General features: G+C 49.2%; 1 protein-coding gene across 3 annotated transcripts in view; it reads right to left on the reverse strand.

The window, feature by feature from the left end:
* NCOR1 (nuclear receptor corepressor 1) overlaps positions 1-16,371 on the reverse strand; it is a 113,236-nt gene that overhangs the window by 49,912 nt on the left and 46,953 nt on the right. For all 3 annotated transcript variants that reach the window (XM_053367616.1, XM_053367617.1, XM_053367615.1), the window contains exons 16-17: positions 6,951-7,078; positions 4,864-5,081 (exon numbers count right to left, since the gene is read on the reverse strand). In XM_053367616.1, coding sequence (XP_053223591.1) covers positions 4,864-5,081; positions 6,951-7,078 — 346 coding nt within the window. The remainder of the gene's footprint in view (positions 1-4,863; positions 5,082-6,950; positions 7,079-16,371) is intronic.

Genomic DNA, 16,371 nt, shown 5'->3' on the forward strand with positions numbered 1-16,371 from the left:
GATGTGGGAAATATGGAAACAACGAGGAGAAGCAGGACTAAGATGTGAAGATATGCTTCAGAGATCCAGACCGTGGGGAGCACCGAGAAATCAATACCGTATTTTTCGCTCTATAAGACGCACCAGACCATAAAATGCACCTAGTTTTTGGAGGAGGAAAACACGAAAAAAATATTCTGAATCCCAGAAGCCAGAACAGCAAGAGGGATATGGCTTTTGGGATAGCCTCTTGCTATTCTGGCTTCTGGGATAGCCGCGCGAAGCCTCTTCAGGGCAGCGGGATGAAGGCTCCCCCTGCCCAGAAGAGGCTGCATGCGGCTAAGGCAGAAACCAGGACAGCAAGTGGGGCTCCGTTCCTCCTTCCGCTTCGCTGAAGGGGTGCTGCGCAGCTTTCCCTCTCTGCGCAGTGCCATTTGCTCCATAAGACGCACTCACATTTCCCCTTACTTTTTAGGAGGAAAGAAGTGCGTCTTATGGAGCGAAAAATACAGCGAATACAATTTGGACTATAATTTGATCTTTTTTATTTTAATTGAAGTATTATGATTGGATATTTAACTGGATGTTTTTTATTGGAAAATCAGTAAAAATGATTTATTTTAAAAAAAAGGACTCCGACAGTGGAGGGAAGAACATAAGGCTGGTAGCCACTGATATCAATGAATTTGTCTAATTCTCTATGAAAACCAGCCAAGTTGGTAGTCACCACTGCCTCCTGTGGGAGGGAGTTCCATAGATTAACTCTGTGCTGCATGAAGAAGGGCTTTCTTCCTGAATCTTCCAGGATTCAGCTTCATCGAATGACACCACTTTGGGTCACTGTTTTTTTACACACACATACCCAACTTACGATAACAGGAAAGGGCACCTGCATAGGAAAGGGCATCTGTGATGTATTTCCCTTCAAATTTACGTATATTTATAAACCAGAATCCTTCCACTATAGCTAAGAAGAGATCCCACAAAATGGCAATGTATTTATAATGGACTTGATTTTCAGTACTGACGGCTGCCTGGATTCTTCTCGTCTCTTTACAGACAAATAAATGGGCTACCTCCTGAGAACAGAATGACACGGCGTCATCCTTTTCTCTCTCTACGGAGAGCTTTTATTCGCTACGGGGAGCCATGGACCGGAATCAACAGTCCCAAGGCCATTGTAAAGAGGGAAGTATTCACTGAATTTCTTAAGTGCATCACGTCTCCACAGACGGAGTGACCTCGTTCGCTTTTTTTTATTGGCCTGCTGTTCTTAAAATTAGGACAAGACAGACAAGGCAGACCCTCACGCATAAAATAAAACTTTCAGAGCACATCTGCATGGAAAGCATTTAGACAACGAAGGAAGCAAAGTGGGGAGAGGCATTTTAAAATAACTTTTGTCTGTTGCTGTCTGAAGGTCTGGGTTCTGTTTCTCTTAACTTACAGTTAAGAGAGCTTATTTATTGCATTTATATTCTACCTCCCCCCCCGCCAGGAGCTCAAGATGGCGTACAAAGTTCTCCACCACCAACACCCATATTATTCCCACAACAACCCTCTGAGGTAGGGAAGTCTGAGAGAGAGACGCAGCTTCATGGCTGAGTGAGGATGTGAATCCTGGTGCCCCAGGTCCTAGTTCGACACTCTAACTGCTGTGCCATTAATCATTTTTGTATTATGGGGGAGGTACTGTGTATCTCAGTGGATCAGAGCACTTGCTTTGCATTAATAATAAGAATAAGAATAAGAATAATTTATTATTTATACCCCGCCCATCTGGCTGGGTTTCCCCAGCCACTCTGGGTGGCTTCCAACAGAACACTAAAATACAATAACCTATTAAACATTAAATCTTCCCTAAACAGGGCTGCCTTCAGATTTCTTCTAAAAGTCTGGTAGTTGTTCTTCTCTTTGACATCTGAAGGGAGGGCGTTCCACAGGATGGGCGCCACTACCGAGAAGGCCCTCTGCCTGGTTCCCTGTAACTTGGCTTCTCGCAGCGAGGGAACCCCCAGAAGGCCCTCGGCGCTGGACCTCAGTGTCCGGGCTGAACGATGGAGGTGGAGATGAAGAATGCCCCAGGCTGAATCCCCACCACCTCCAGGTAAAAAAAGAGAATGAGAAGCCTGGGGCATTCTTCCTGTGTGAGACTCTGGAGCGCTGCTCCCAGCCAGAGCAGACAGTACTGCGCTAGATGAGCAAAGAGTCTGGCAGAAAACAGTCTCCTCTGTTGCCAAGGGAGGGGCCGTAAGGAGCTGCCCAGAGTAGCTGGGGCAACACAGTCAGATGGACAGGTTACAAATAATAAAATTGTTGTTTAAACTTGTTGTTTTTGTTGTTTAGTTCAATGCAGTTTCAGTCCCCAACAGCAGCCCCAGGTAAGGCTGTGGGAGAGACTCCCTGCCCAAAACCCTGAACAGTTGCTGCTAGAAGGACAAATTCTTGGCTCGGTACCGTATTTTTCGCACGATTGGACGCACCGGACCATAGGACGCACGTAGTTTTCAGGGGGGGAAATCAAGGAAAAAATATGATTCCCCCCCCCCCAGCTCTGGGAGCAGTGGACAGGCTGCACGCAGCCTGTGCGCTACTCCAAGACCTTCTCCCTGCTTTTGCGGGAGGTGGCAGAATTCCCCCACCTCCCGCAAAAGCCCACAGGAGCCCCGCGTGACTCCTGCGGGCTTTTCGACCAGGAGGGAGAAGGAACTGACAACGGCCCGTCAGTCCCTTCTCCCTCCTTGGGGAAAAGCCCCCAAGAACCGCTCGCTCTTTAAAGGCTGTGCGGCTCCTGCGGGCTTTTCTAGGAGGTGGGGGAATTCCTAGAAAAGCCAGCAAAGCCGTGCAGCCCCTTTAAAGAGCGCACGGCTTTTGCCTGCTTTTGCGGGAGGTGGGGGAATTCCCCCATCTCCCGCAAAAGCCCGCAGGAGGGAGAAGGGACTGACTCGGCCAGTCAGTCCCTTCTCCCTCCTTGGGGAAAAGCCCCCAAGAGCCGCTCGCTCTTTAAAGGGTGCGCGGCTCCTGCGGGCTTTTCTAGGAGGTGGGGGAATTCCCCCACCTCCTAGAAAAGCCAGCAGAAGCCACGGAGCCCCTTTAAAGAGCGCCTGGCTTTTGCCTGCTTTTGCGGGAGGTGGGGGAATTCCCCCATCTCCCCCAAAAGCCCACAGGAGGGTTGGAGAGTAGCGGGAAGGCGTCGCACGCCTTCCCGCTGCCCCCCAATCTCTGGGGCTGGCGATGGGGGAAGCGCTTTTTTCCCCACCGCCAGCCTCGAAGCCGGGTTGGAGAGTAGCGGGAAGGCGTCGCGCGCCTTCCCGCTGCCCCCCATCCTCTGGGGCTGGCGATGGGGGAAGCCCTGCTTTCCCCACCGCCAGCCTCCAACCCGGGTTGGAGAGTAGCGGGAAGGCATCGCTGCCTTCCCGCTGCCCCCCAATCTCTGGGGCTGGCGATGGGGGAAGCGCTGCTTTCCCCACCGCCAGCCTCCAACCCGGGTTGGAGAGTAGCGGGAAGGCATCGCTGCCTTCCCGCTGCCCCCCAATCTCTGGGGCTGGCGATGGGGGAAGCGCTGCTTTCCCCACCGCCAGCCTCCAACCCGGGTTGGAGAGTAGCGGGAAGGCATCGCTGCCTTCCCGCTGCCCCCCAATCTCTGGGGCTGGCGATGGGGGAAGCGCTGCTTTCCCCACCGCCAGCCTCAAACCCGGGTTGGAGAGTAGCGGGAAGGCGTCGCACGCCTTCCTGCTGCCCCCCATCCTCTGGGGCTGGCGATGGGGGAAGCGCTGCTTTCCCCACCGCCAGCCTCGAAGCCGGGTTGGAGAGTAGCGGGAAGGCGTTGCGCGCCTTCCTGCTGCCCCCCATCCTCTGGGGCTGGCCATGGGGGAAGCGCTGCTTTCCCCCACCGCCAGCCTCAAAGAGCAGACTCTCCTGGCTTCAGCGGAAGCAACGCAAAGCCTCCGGAGCGCAGGCTTCGGAGGCTTTGCCTTGCTATCGCTGAAGCCAGGGAGCCTGCATTCGCTCCATAGGACGCACACACATTTCCCCTTCATTTTTGGAGGGGAAAAAGTGCGTCCTATAGAGCGAAAAATACGGTATTTACACCGGTTTCTTATTCTTAAAATGTGTTGCTTGCTTTATCTTGCCTAAGGTCACCCACCCACCAACCAGCAAAACCCACACGGCTGCATTAAAACCAAGCAGGGGAAAATACATTAAAAACTTCCCGCCCACTTCTCAAAGGCCGCTCACCCTGTTCTGAACAAAGGGCTGGTTTAAACAGAGGGAGCTGCCTCTTGCAGAGTCAGACTCTTGGCCCCTCTAGCTCAGTGTCGTCCGGCACTGGCTGGCAGCAGCTGGCCAGTCCTGCTGCGGATCGAACTCGGGAATTTCTACCTGCAAAGCAGGGGCCTCTGCTGCTTCCGCAACGAGTGGCAACTTTTAATTTCCTTTCATTCTGCACTCGGAAGGGAGAACAGGTCCTTGGCCGAGCACTTAGGCATTTGGGGGCATTTTATTAGCTGAATCCAAGACCGGTGAAAACATAGTGCCTTCCATTGCACTTGAGGGCAGCAGGCTAACATAGCAGGTACAGGGCAGATGACATTTTAGGGAAGCTTTTAATGTTTGATGTATAACGGTATTTTAATATTTTGTTGGAAGTCACCCAGAGTGGCTGGGGAAGCCCAGCCAGTTGGGCGGGGTATAAATAATAAATAAATTATTATTATTATTATTATTATTATTATTATTATTATTATTATGGCACTCGCAGCTCCACCCACTCCCCGCACCTCAGCATCTGCCCCCTGAGGCAGCTGCCTCACTCTGCCTCATCACAGGGCTGGCCCTGCCCTGCCCGCTGGCCGACAACTGTTTTGCGGGGCATCTACTCACAAGGTTCTGGCGGCGGAGGCAGTGGCGGCGGCGGCTCCTCGGTGGCGGCAGCCGCCGCGGCATTAGCCGCCGCGGCCTCGTTCGTCATCGACCTGGTGATCCGGCCCTTCCGCCGGCCCTGGCTGTTGGCCGTCTTCCGGCCTCGCGGGGCCACCTGCTCCCTTTCCTCAGGCTCTTCGGGAACAACTTCAACCTTGTCCTTCTCTTTGATATTCTCCCTGAGAGGGGAAAAGAAAGGGGGCGAGAGGAATGAGACCCAGAACTGTGAAGCGACTGCATGGAAGACGGGGGTCCCTTCTCCCCCCAACGTGCCAAAGGGTGCCTCCAAGGCGGCTGCCATTTTACAGGGGGGAATCAATTTATTATTTTATTTCATACAATTTATATACAGCTGGACTGTAAAAACAACACCAAACCCTCCTCAAAGGGGTTATTGTCAATAATTATTATTTAATTTCCACGATGCCTAACTGGTGTCAGTTTCTAACTTTTTAAAGGCCTTTCTTGGTATAGTTTGATGTTTGTATTGCTGCAAACGACATATATACCAATGACACAGTGGTATACAAATACTTTTATAAAGATGTTTTTCATAAAATAGATAAATGAGTCATTCATCGCCTTTTACCTGCGTCTCAAGGCAAGTTACAAACAGACCACAGGAAAAGCTGAAGTGTTTTAAGCGCAGTACAGTGGTACCTCTGGTTGCAAACGGGATCTGTTCCGGAGGCCCGTTCGCAACCTGAAGAGAACGCAACCCGCGTCTGCGCAGGTCGCAATTCGCCGCTTCTGCGCATGATGTCATTTTGCGTGTCTGCGCATGCGCAAGCAGCGAAACCCGGAAGTAACCCTTTCCGGTACTTCCGGGTCGCCGCAGGATGCAACCTGAAAAGACGTAACCTGAAGCTAAGATAAGAAGAGGTATGACTGTAGAGGGAGGGTGGGAAAACACACACAAACACAACCAAGGTTCAGTTATGCATCTTGATTGCATAACTAAAGGAGAGCTGGTGCTCTTGCACAACAAGCCAGTTTCCTGCCATGCTGTTTGCACTACCCTTGACCTTGCCATTGTCTTGACCTTGCTGTCTCACCTCCTGGTAAGCGGAAGCAACATGGCCGGCCAACAACAAACTACAGCTCCCAGAATACTTTGGGGGAAGCCATGACAGTTTAACGGGGCATCAAAGTGCTTTAACTGTAAAGGTTGTGCGGATGCCTGATTATCGTCTGCCAAAGCAACTACGCTATTCCGAACTTAAAAATGGAAAGCGTAATGCTGGTGGTCAAAAAAAAAAAGAGGTTTAAAGACCGTCTCAAGGCAAATCTAAAAAAAGGTAGTATAAACACTGACAACTGGGAAACGCTGGCCTGCGAGTGCTCCAGTTGGAGAACAGCCTTTGCCCAAGGTGTCATGGGCTTTGAAGACACTCGAACTCAGGACGCAAGGGAGAAACGTGCTAGGAGGAAGGCACGCTTGGCAAACCCTCACCGTGATCAGCTCCCGCCCGGAAACCCATGTCCCCACTGTGGAAGGACATGTGGATCCAGAATTGGCCTCCACAGACACTTATGGACTCATTGCTAAAATTGTGTTTATGGAAGACCATCTTATTCGGCTACGAGGGATCGCCGAAGAAGAAGTCCAGCATCCTGATCTCTCAGCCATCACCCAGATGCCTGTGGGAAACCCGCAAGCAGGATCTGAGCACGAGAGGACTCTCCCCTCCTGGAGTTTCCAGCAGCTGGTATCCATAAACCTTGCTTACACTGACTGCGGAGGCAGAGCAGAGCCATCCTGGCTAGTGGCTAGTGAATTTGCCTAATTCTGTTTCTCAACTATCTAAGTTGGTGGCCATCGCTGCCTCTTGTGGCAGAGAGTTCCACAGACGGATAGGATGGGAAACATGTACCGCCGCTGCCCACATGTTGTTCACCTCCATCTCCTGCTTGGCTGACAGGCAGGGGTGGCAGGAGTTGTGGTTTGACAACGCCAGGCAGGCGCCTAAACTGACCTCCCCCTGCCTGCTCCCCCCTCCGCCGCCACCCCTTGGTGCAGAACTAGGGCTTCTCGCGACACGACTCACTTGGATTCTTCCTTCTCGTCCTTTTCCACTTCATCTCTTTTCTCTTCCTCTTTTTTCTCAGTTTTCTCGGCCTTCTCCTCCTCTATTTTTTCCTCGACTTTTTCTTCTTGAGAAGGACGTGGGATTTGCTGAAATGGAACGAATCGGAATTACACAACGGGGATACAGCCAGCAGCAGCGGCAGGATCGGGTCTGGGAGATCGCAAGCGCCCCAGCTAAAATCCTCTTGCCCCCCCCCCCCCGCCCAACAAATCAGAGATGCAACCGCATGTTCACTTACACCAGGCATTTGAGAAAGAAAGAGAGAGGAGAATGAATGAGAATTGGGACCATCCCATGAAATATTCCCACATGAGGAAACCTCACAAATACTGCCACAACAAGAGGGTAGAATTACTCATACAAATCTTAAGATTCCCACGTGAAGTGACATTCACAGCCTGGATGAAAGAGAAGCAACCATAATGCAAATTTACAAAGGGTTATTTTGCCTAGTCACCTATAGGCTATTGTTACTTTGGGGCAGAGCTTTCCAAACTTTTCCTGTTGGTGACACACTTTTTATCAATTCGCGACACAGTAATTCAGTTTTACTAGCAAACCGGAGGTTAAACTAACCCTTTTCCAGCCCCGGGAGAAGCGTGGAGAGCGTTCGCACGACACACCTGCACACTGCAGCCAATACTAATCTGACACACAGTTAGGAAAGCTCTGCTCTAGGGGATCTGGAAAGTGGCTAGTTACATGCAGAGCTGGGGATTGAGCTAAATGAAATTTTGGCTTCTGGGTTCCATAAATGAAGAAAAGTATTAACGGTAAGGAGAGGAAAGAGGAGAGTCAATAGTACCCTCTTGATACACATTCTTGCCCCTCTAGCAGAACAGCCTCATACTATAGGCCGAATCTGGCTTCAAAAAGATGTTGTTTGCCTGCAATGGTTTTGGGAGCAGCGTCTCCAGGGAGGGCTAGGAATGTGCCGCTGCCAGTCAGTGCAGACAATATCGGGCCAGATGGACCAATCTGGCATAAGGCTTGGGATCTGCAGGGAGAATGCTTAGCCCCCGTGGCGAAACTAAGCGGAAACTCCAGGATGGGTTGGTGGGAGGGAAGCCATGACACAGCGAAAGGCGTCTAAGGTTTATATTAAGGCGGCCATGTAGCTCTCTGAAGGGTGCCCAAAGCAGTGTGATGCAGAGGTCAGTGTCGGACTAGGGCTCAGGAGACTAGGGTTCAAATCCTGGCCATAAAGCTCTCACTGCATGTGACCAATCACTGCCTCTCAGCCTAACCTACCTCACAGGGTTGTCGCGGGGATTAATGGAGGAGGAAGGGGAAGGGAACCATGTACGCCACCTTGAGCTCCTTGGAGGAAAAGGTGGGATATAAATGCAATAAATAAATGCAACAGATAAATTCCAGGTGGACCGTCACAGAGAACGCCTCTGGACCCACGGGTTTGGCATTGCCGCAGAGAAGATGCCCGACTTAAATGTCTTCCGTCACCCTATATCTGGCATAGGCAAACTCGCCCCTCCAGCTGGGACTACAACTCCCATCATCCCTGACCACTGGTCCTGTTAGCTAGGGATGATGGGAGTTGTAGTCCCAAAAACATCTGGAGGGCCAAGTTTGCCTATGCCTGCCCTATATGATACCACTTTAGGCAGATCTTTGATTTTTCCCTTTCGGAGGTGGAGCTTTGATTTCTCTCTCCCTGACTCCGAAATATTCATACACACTTCCCATACACACAGCGCAACCTTTTAAAATTCCCCCATCAGTTTCCTGTATGGTGCGGCCAGCTGTTATTCAAAAAAGCCAAACATGACCCTAAGCCCAACACCTGACCGCAGAACGCAGATCCTGCCCAGTCTCTCCCCACAAACCCGGTGCTGTCAAACTCCCGTCAACTCCAGCCAATGGTCAGAATGATGCAAGTTGCATTCCAAAGCATCTGGAGGGCAAGACGTTGAGAGGAAGGCTGCTCTAGCCATTTCCTTCTCTGTGGCCTCTCCCTCTCTCTCTGTCCCCGCTGTAGGAATCAACTCTACCACTTTGGCCTAGGGGCAAGGAAACAGTTGTCTCCTGCATGTTGCCAAACTACAACTCCCATCATCCCTGACTGCCTCGGGATTGATGGCAGTTGGGAGTCCAGTCATATTTGCAGGAGGGCCACAGCCTCCCCAACCCCTGGATGAGAGGCGAGGGCTCCAACCAGGGAGACTTCCAAGCCCACCTCCCTGGCTCGGCGCCTGAGTCCATCTCAAGGCTGCTCATCCCCTCTTGGCCTATCCTACCTCGCTGGGTTGTTGCGAGGGGTGAAGCAGGAGGGGAGAAACGAGGCAACCTCAGTTTACACACTACGCTGGCTTCTTTTGAGGATAGGATATAAGAAGTGACGGCCTTAAATCGATTGCTGGGCAAAGCCAGCATTTATATAACTTTTCCTGGGGGGGGGGACAGGGGGGAGGGAGGGAGAAGTACTCTTCATTGTGATTGCAAGAAGTTTTGTAAGGAGGATTGGGCGAAATATTGCAATGAAGACTATGAAGAGAGTTATTAGTTAAACGACCAAAGTAATAGAGAAATTAAGAAATGTAGATAAAAGTGATAAAGATTGAAAAATCTTCAGATGTGGCCGATGGAAGTCGAAAACATTGTATAAGATAAGAAAATGTGTTAAATCGACTGTTGGAAATGATATGTTAAAAAAAATTCATATAAATATATATATAGAGAGAGAGAAGTACTCTTCATTGCAACTTAGGTCTTTCCCTTCATATGCACTCAGAGAGAACAGCCTCAGTCACTGGAAGTCAGCTGTTCCGATTCTAAAACACTCAAGGAATATTTAGAGAGAGCAGCGGGTCGAGTGTGCGCATGGCAGAAACTGGATTGTGTTTCTGGTGTGCAAGAAGACCCCGGAAAAAGTCCTGGCCTGCGTGGTCTATTCAGAAGAGTCCGACGGGTTTGCCAACATAAATAGTCACGCAGTGCCCCCAGATGTGCCAGGGAACACACATACTCAAGCAAAGAGGAGGAGGGGGGGTTGTTTACTAAATTTAAGAGAGAAGCAAACTCTTGCAGAAAGCATCTTGGCTGGGACAGGGCAGCTGGAGGAATGAGACACAGCGTTCCTGACTCCTGCCGAAGGGAGGTTTGGTGCTGCTGCCAGGAGCTTCCAAATCAACAAAGCAGGTGGTTAAAACAGGCCCCCATCAGCCGCAATGAGGGGCGATTTTGGGACCGTGAAGGGCAGGTTGAGCTGGAAGGGAGCAAGGAAGGCAGATCAAACCCATGGGTTAAATTATATATAGGACTAGGGCATGGGAAAGACCAGGTTTCGAATCTCCACTCAGCCATGAAGCTCACTGGGTGGTTCTAGGCCAGTCACACTGCCTCTCTCAGCCTAAGCTACCTCGCAGGGTCGTTGTGGGGATTAAATGGGGAGGGGGAGAACCATGAAACCACCTTGAGCTCCTTGGAGAAAAAGGTGGGAAAGAAAGGCAATACATAAATATTCTGGCAGACCTGCCGGGGAGAGGAGGGGTGTGTGTAAAGGAACATAGTAGATCAGGCCCTCATTTGTGGGTGCTGGGGGGAGTTGGGCAAAATTTTGCATCTCCAACCAGGCACCAAAAAGCCTTGGAGGCTGGCCCCAATTTGGAAAAGAAATGGGGAGTTAAGAGCCAGACATAAGAAAAAGACTGCATATTAAATGATTGTTTCTAAAGGTTCATTTTTTGAAAAAAAAAAAGGTGCTTTAAATATATTTTTAAAAATCGCACATGCAGGCTACTTAATAATTTCCAAAACAACAACAACAACAACAAAACCTTCCTTAAGCCTAAGCAACAGATATCTTTATTACAGTTAAGGCAGAGGCAGGGGGAGAAAAGCCCCAAAGTTATTTTTAGAGTGAAAATGAGATTACCTTTGAAACGCTTTAAAACTCAAAGTGACACTCTTAAAAACACATGCACACAGTAGACCCCACAAGCCTTGCTTACGGCTACGACGCCAAAGCGTTTACGGCATTAACTGGCTATCCCAAGTGTTTCTTTAACAAGGTTTAAATTAAAAAACCGGTGGGGGGGTGTCCTTTGCCATGCTCCCACTTGTCACCAAGTCACAACAGCCCTAGATGTAAAGGGTTAACTTTACAAAGTCACGGGGGGGGGGGAGTCCCTTCTCTTCCCCCCCCACAGCAACACACAAAAATTAGACAGAGCTAATCACCCGCTTCCTAATTTTAAACCTCTCTTTCCCCCCACGTCCCCCCCCCGTTTTAAAAATAAACCGGCTAACGAGATTTTAAAAGTCGGCTTATCAGGCGGATGGAAGAGAAGCAAAAGGCAAGTTCTGGGAACACAAACCTTCGGTCGGCTGAGGCTTCGCGGTTCGACGTACCTGCATGCTTGACTCTCGCTTAAAAATAAAAAGGGCTTTGGTTTGTTTTTTTAAATTATCCACAGCCCGGAGAAGGGAGATACCGGTCTGTGTTAGGCGTGGGGGTCAAAGGGAAAAAAAATCGGGCCAAGTTTCCAACGGCTCAAATGACACGGGGGGAGGCAAACTTGTTGGCAGCGCCTCCCCCCTAAATTTAAAGAGGGGAAGACTGCCCAACTTTTATATTCCAGGGGGAAAGGGGAAGAAGAGAGAAAGAAAGAAAGAAAGAAAGAAAGAAAGAAAGAAAGAAAGAAAGAAAGAGAATCTCACGGTGTCATCCTGGTCACTTAAAAAACAAAGGAAAAAGCAAAGCACCTAAGCAGGGAGGAGAGCTGGCTGGCCACACATGCCAGCTTCTAATCTCGACCGGGGTCACACGAGGTAATCCCTGCGCCGAGCGCAGCCTTGATTGGCCGTCACAGGAGCACCAGGCGTTTCTGTCTAGTCAGATCGCCCGGCTGAACCAGCTGCTGCAAGGAGGGACACGCGTGCGGACAGGGGGAGGGAGGGGAGGGGGGCCCGGTCCACGAGGGACGGCGGCTCGTGCTGGGAACTGTGTCAACTAGGGACAGCAAGGAAGGGTCTCTCCCCCGCCACCCCAGGCCGGTCGAGCGGCAGACCAAGCGCTCCAAAAAAGGATGCAAAAGGAAAACGGAGAGGAGAATCTGAGGTTGCGTTTCCTCCTCTGCACATCTGGAGGCCGGGCCCAGGATTTTAAACTGATTTCTGCCTCTGCACGTCTGAATGTCGCAAGCACAGAGCAGGGCGATTCCCAAGGATTTATCAGCCAAGACCACGAGTGTTGACTTGTCAGGGTTTCAGTCCCTATTTCTATGTTTTTAATACTCTTTCACAGTGCTTTTTTTTCTAAAAAACACACGTTTAGGGGTACTCTCATTTTGGCTCGAGAAAATCACCATTTTATAGTTCAAATCGGGGGAAATAAACACAGTAAATGGACAGAAGTACAAAGATTCACAATTTTTTAAGGGGTATGCGTATCCCTGCGTCTCCCCATAAAAAAAGCACTGCTCTTTCCTGTTAACTGCCTTGAGATGGTGGTTTAGAAGGCAATCAGTAAACCAATGAGGATAGTTACTTGGATGCAGAAACAGCTACCTGTCGTCGATTTTGGTCTTTGCATATTGTCAATCTGCCTTATCTATCTATTACTGCATGGATATTGTTTGCCCACCCTTCAGCCTCCTGGGGTGGGTTACAAAACTTTAAACACAATATTGTTTAGAACAACTTAAAATCGCAGAGAGCAGGTTGGTCCTAAAAATAGAAACCTCAAGTGCCAAAGACCAGGATAAAGACTGTGTCTTCAGCATTCACTGGAAACTGTATAATGAAGGTGTCAGATGTACCTCTTTGTGACCACAACTTAGGGGCTGCCACAGAGAAGGCCCTCCCCCAGGGATGTTGCTGGGACACAAACAAATTGAGTTTTGGATGTGGTGGAACAAGCAAAATCTTAGCTGTAGAGAAAGAGGAGGCCTTTCAGGTAAGTGAGATGAAGCTGTTATAATTAAGTTTTAACCACCCGAAATCTGCTAGCCAATATTAATTTTTTAATGCTTGCCTATTAAATAAATAAAACAATCTAGAGGTCATTTTGAGATCCTGCAGGAAGTGCACAGTGACTTTCCCTTTTTTAAGAAAGGGGACGAATAATGACTCATTGTTAGGAGAGAAAAAGCTGGTGTTTTCATTTCCACTGCCTGCTGTGGAAACATACCGGAACCAAGGCAGCATCTTTGATATGGAACAGGTGGGACCTTTGCTTTTGCAGATTAAAACAAGACTGTCAATGAGAATAAAAAAACTGGACTCGAGGGAAAGCAAAGCAAGACGTCTGGCAACAGCTTGCTTGCAGGAGTTGCAGGAAGGAGGAGTATTAAGGAGCCAACTAAGAGGCTCCAATCTGGATTTGTGTAGGGCAGGGATGACCAACTTCCAAGAGACTGCGATTTACTCACACAATTAAAAACTCGCAGTGATCTACCCCCTTTTTTTGGGAGGGGGGTTTCAGGTCAAAGTTGTTGAGCTTTTTTCTGTGGAGGAAAATCACACTTTTGGAGGGGAATCAGGGGAAAGGAGTAAAAGAGAAATATACCTTGCCAAGAAATCGCTAATGAAACAGTGAGAGTTCCTTCTTCCGTTCTAGCGATCTAGAGGGCGGGGAACGGATGGAGGACCCAGCGATCGACTGCGATCTACCTAAACCTCCCGGGGATTGTCCGCTAGATAGCGATCGACCTGTTGGACATTCCTGGTGTAGGGTTTACCCCTAAGCCTTTTCTTCTCCCAAAAATATCCCACATCAGTTAACAAACATGGATACATATGCTATAATGTTACTGTTTTAGTTAAATAAATTGTTTCAATTGTTATTAAGGAAATGATTCTTTTTCTCCTTCCAATAAAGTACAGCAGAAAAGTTGTCCAAATGTAAACAGTTAACTTCTTAAACCTCACAATAATTTCATAATTATCTGTCAATGTATTTCCAATAGTATAACCAAGTCAGTAATTTTTTATATAACTGTAAAAACTGCTCTGAAAATTTATTACTCCAGAAATGAAACCTTCATCTGGTTGTAAATATTAAGATTATACCAGCAATAATATAAAATGATTTAAATCAAGTCTTACTGACTAGTGATTTAAATCGTGATTTAAATCGATTTGATTTAAATCAAATCCACCCTGTGTTGGAGAGTCGAGATCAGGCTTCTATCGACACAACCATTTTCTCACAATTCTCTGCAGATGGGGACAACGCAAGCCAGCAAGAAACCCAAAACCTTGTGGCTGAACACACTCCATTTTCAAATCACTGCTAAAACACCCCTAAAAACATCAACGGGCGATTGACAGCTATTCAGAGATTTCCCGGAGCCCCAAACAACAATTTTTCTACACAGTGCTGTCTTGGATCCACAACCATGGCCCCAACCTCCTGACCCCAAACAGTTTCAGCCAGAGGGAGTGAAGCTGATGAGCGATCACTGCTCTTCCACATGCACCTCCGGCCGTAGCTCAGTGGCAGAGCACACACTTTGCCTGAAGGAAGTTCCCAGGTTCAATCCCCTGCGTCTCCAGGTGGGGCTAGGAGACACCCTCTGCCAGTCAGTGCAGACAACACTGAGCTAGGTGGGCCAATGTCCGACTCAGTATAAGGCAGAGTCCTATGTTCCTTTTAAAATCAGACCTTAATTCAGAACCAAGAGGACTGGAAACTTGGCTTTTTCAGAGGAAGAGAGGGGAACCTGCCCTGTTGTATATCGGGGGGGGGGGGTTGTGTGGAGAGAGTCTCCTCCTTTAAATTCCTGGGAGTTTACCTTAGCAAGGAAAATCACTTGGAAAATCAACATAGGTGGTCAGAAAGGCCCAACATTATTCTTTCGCAAGACCCTGATGTTAAACAACAACTGGTGAACTCCTTTTACCGATCCACAATAGAAAGTTTCCTTTCAGTTAGCCGCCCTGGTTTTCTGAACCGGGAAGGGCGGGGTATAAATAATTTATTATTATTATTATTGTTGTTGTATCACAGTGTGGTATGCTGGCCTGACAGCCACGGACAGAAAGTCTCTACAGAGGGTGGTGAATACAGCACATGATATCACGGGCTGTCCCTTGAGTCCGCCAGATGACATCGCAAGGGATCGTTGCCTCAGGAGAGCGAGAAAAATTCTCAGGGATGACTCACACCCCGGCCATCACCTCTTTCATCTTCTACCCTTGGGCAGGAGATATCGAAGTACAATCAGCCGTACCAACAGGTTAAAAAATAGCTTCTATCCATGGGCTGTTAGGCTGTTGAATGGAAAATAACAGCGAAAGTGACTTGCGAGGTGGTGTGTTGTTCGAGAAGAGATTGAGTGGGGGGGGGGAAGGCTCATTTAATTTCATTGTATACAGGTTGACAATAAAGGTATTATTATTATTATTATTATTATTATTATTATTATTATTATTACACAGCTTCCATCCCCAGAATCTCCAAGTGGGGATGGGAGAAACCCACATGGGACCATAGAATTGTAGAGTTCGGAGGGACCACAAGAATCACGTAGTCCAACCCCTCTGCAATGCAGGAAATCCGCTCCACTTACCTGGGGGAGGAGTTGCGGTGGACCGTGTGGCCACCCCCTCTCTCCTCCGGGGTGGGGGGACGAAGTCCCACATTGCCTGGGAGGGGGGGGGATCCCGGCCACGTCAGCGCCATCCGGCCAATCCGGTGGCTGGAGGGCGTGGCCGGGAACAATTTAAAGAGTGGCACGAGCAGGAGGACTTCCTCTTGGCTCGCTGCTTTAAACTCCCGCCCTCCCTCCCTAATTTTCAGGTTTAATTGGCCTTGCTATGGACCTCGGTTGGTCGCCACTTGGCAAACTGGCATGGGGCCATTTGGTTTTCACCTACCTCGTAGCAAACGTCACAACTTGTACGGTTTTGCGGCTAGGCATTGTTTGCCCTTATGATGGGGGAGGGGAGGTGTGGCTATCACCTGCCCCTCCAAGCTTAAGGGTATTCTGTTAAAGGAATCCGGAGGTGTGGATCTTGTCCGAAGCCCGGGGCGGGGCTAGGGCCATGACACAACTCTGACGGGAACATCTGGAGGAGCTTGAGTTGGTCTGCATCAACGGGGCTCCCCCTTCTGGTGATTTACCCTTACCAGACTTCCTGCGCAGCGGGCAGGAGTCAGATATAGTCGGGTCCATTCAATGCCTAAGCCAATACTGCTCACAGTCTGTAATCAATAAAGTTGTGGCCAAGATTTGCCCAATAACATTAACATAATATCTGTGTCCTGGTGTCTTATTCTTTATGAGGGGGTGGTTGCGGGGTCTTGACACGCAACTTTTTGCCCCAATGTGAGTACTGAATCCACAACCCTGATTAAGAGTCTCACGCTCTACAAACTGCCTGAAACCGCGGAGAGCCTCTGCCGGTCACTGTGAAC

This window comes from Podarcis raffonei, chromosome 15 (genome assembly GCF_027172205.1).
Source record: "Podarcis raffonei isolate rPodRaf1 chromosome 15, rPodRaf1.pri, whole genome shotgun sequence".
Taxonomy (NCBI): Eukaryota; Metazoa; Chordata; class Lepidosauria; order Squamata; family Lacertidae; genus Podarcis; species Podarcis raffonei.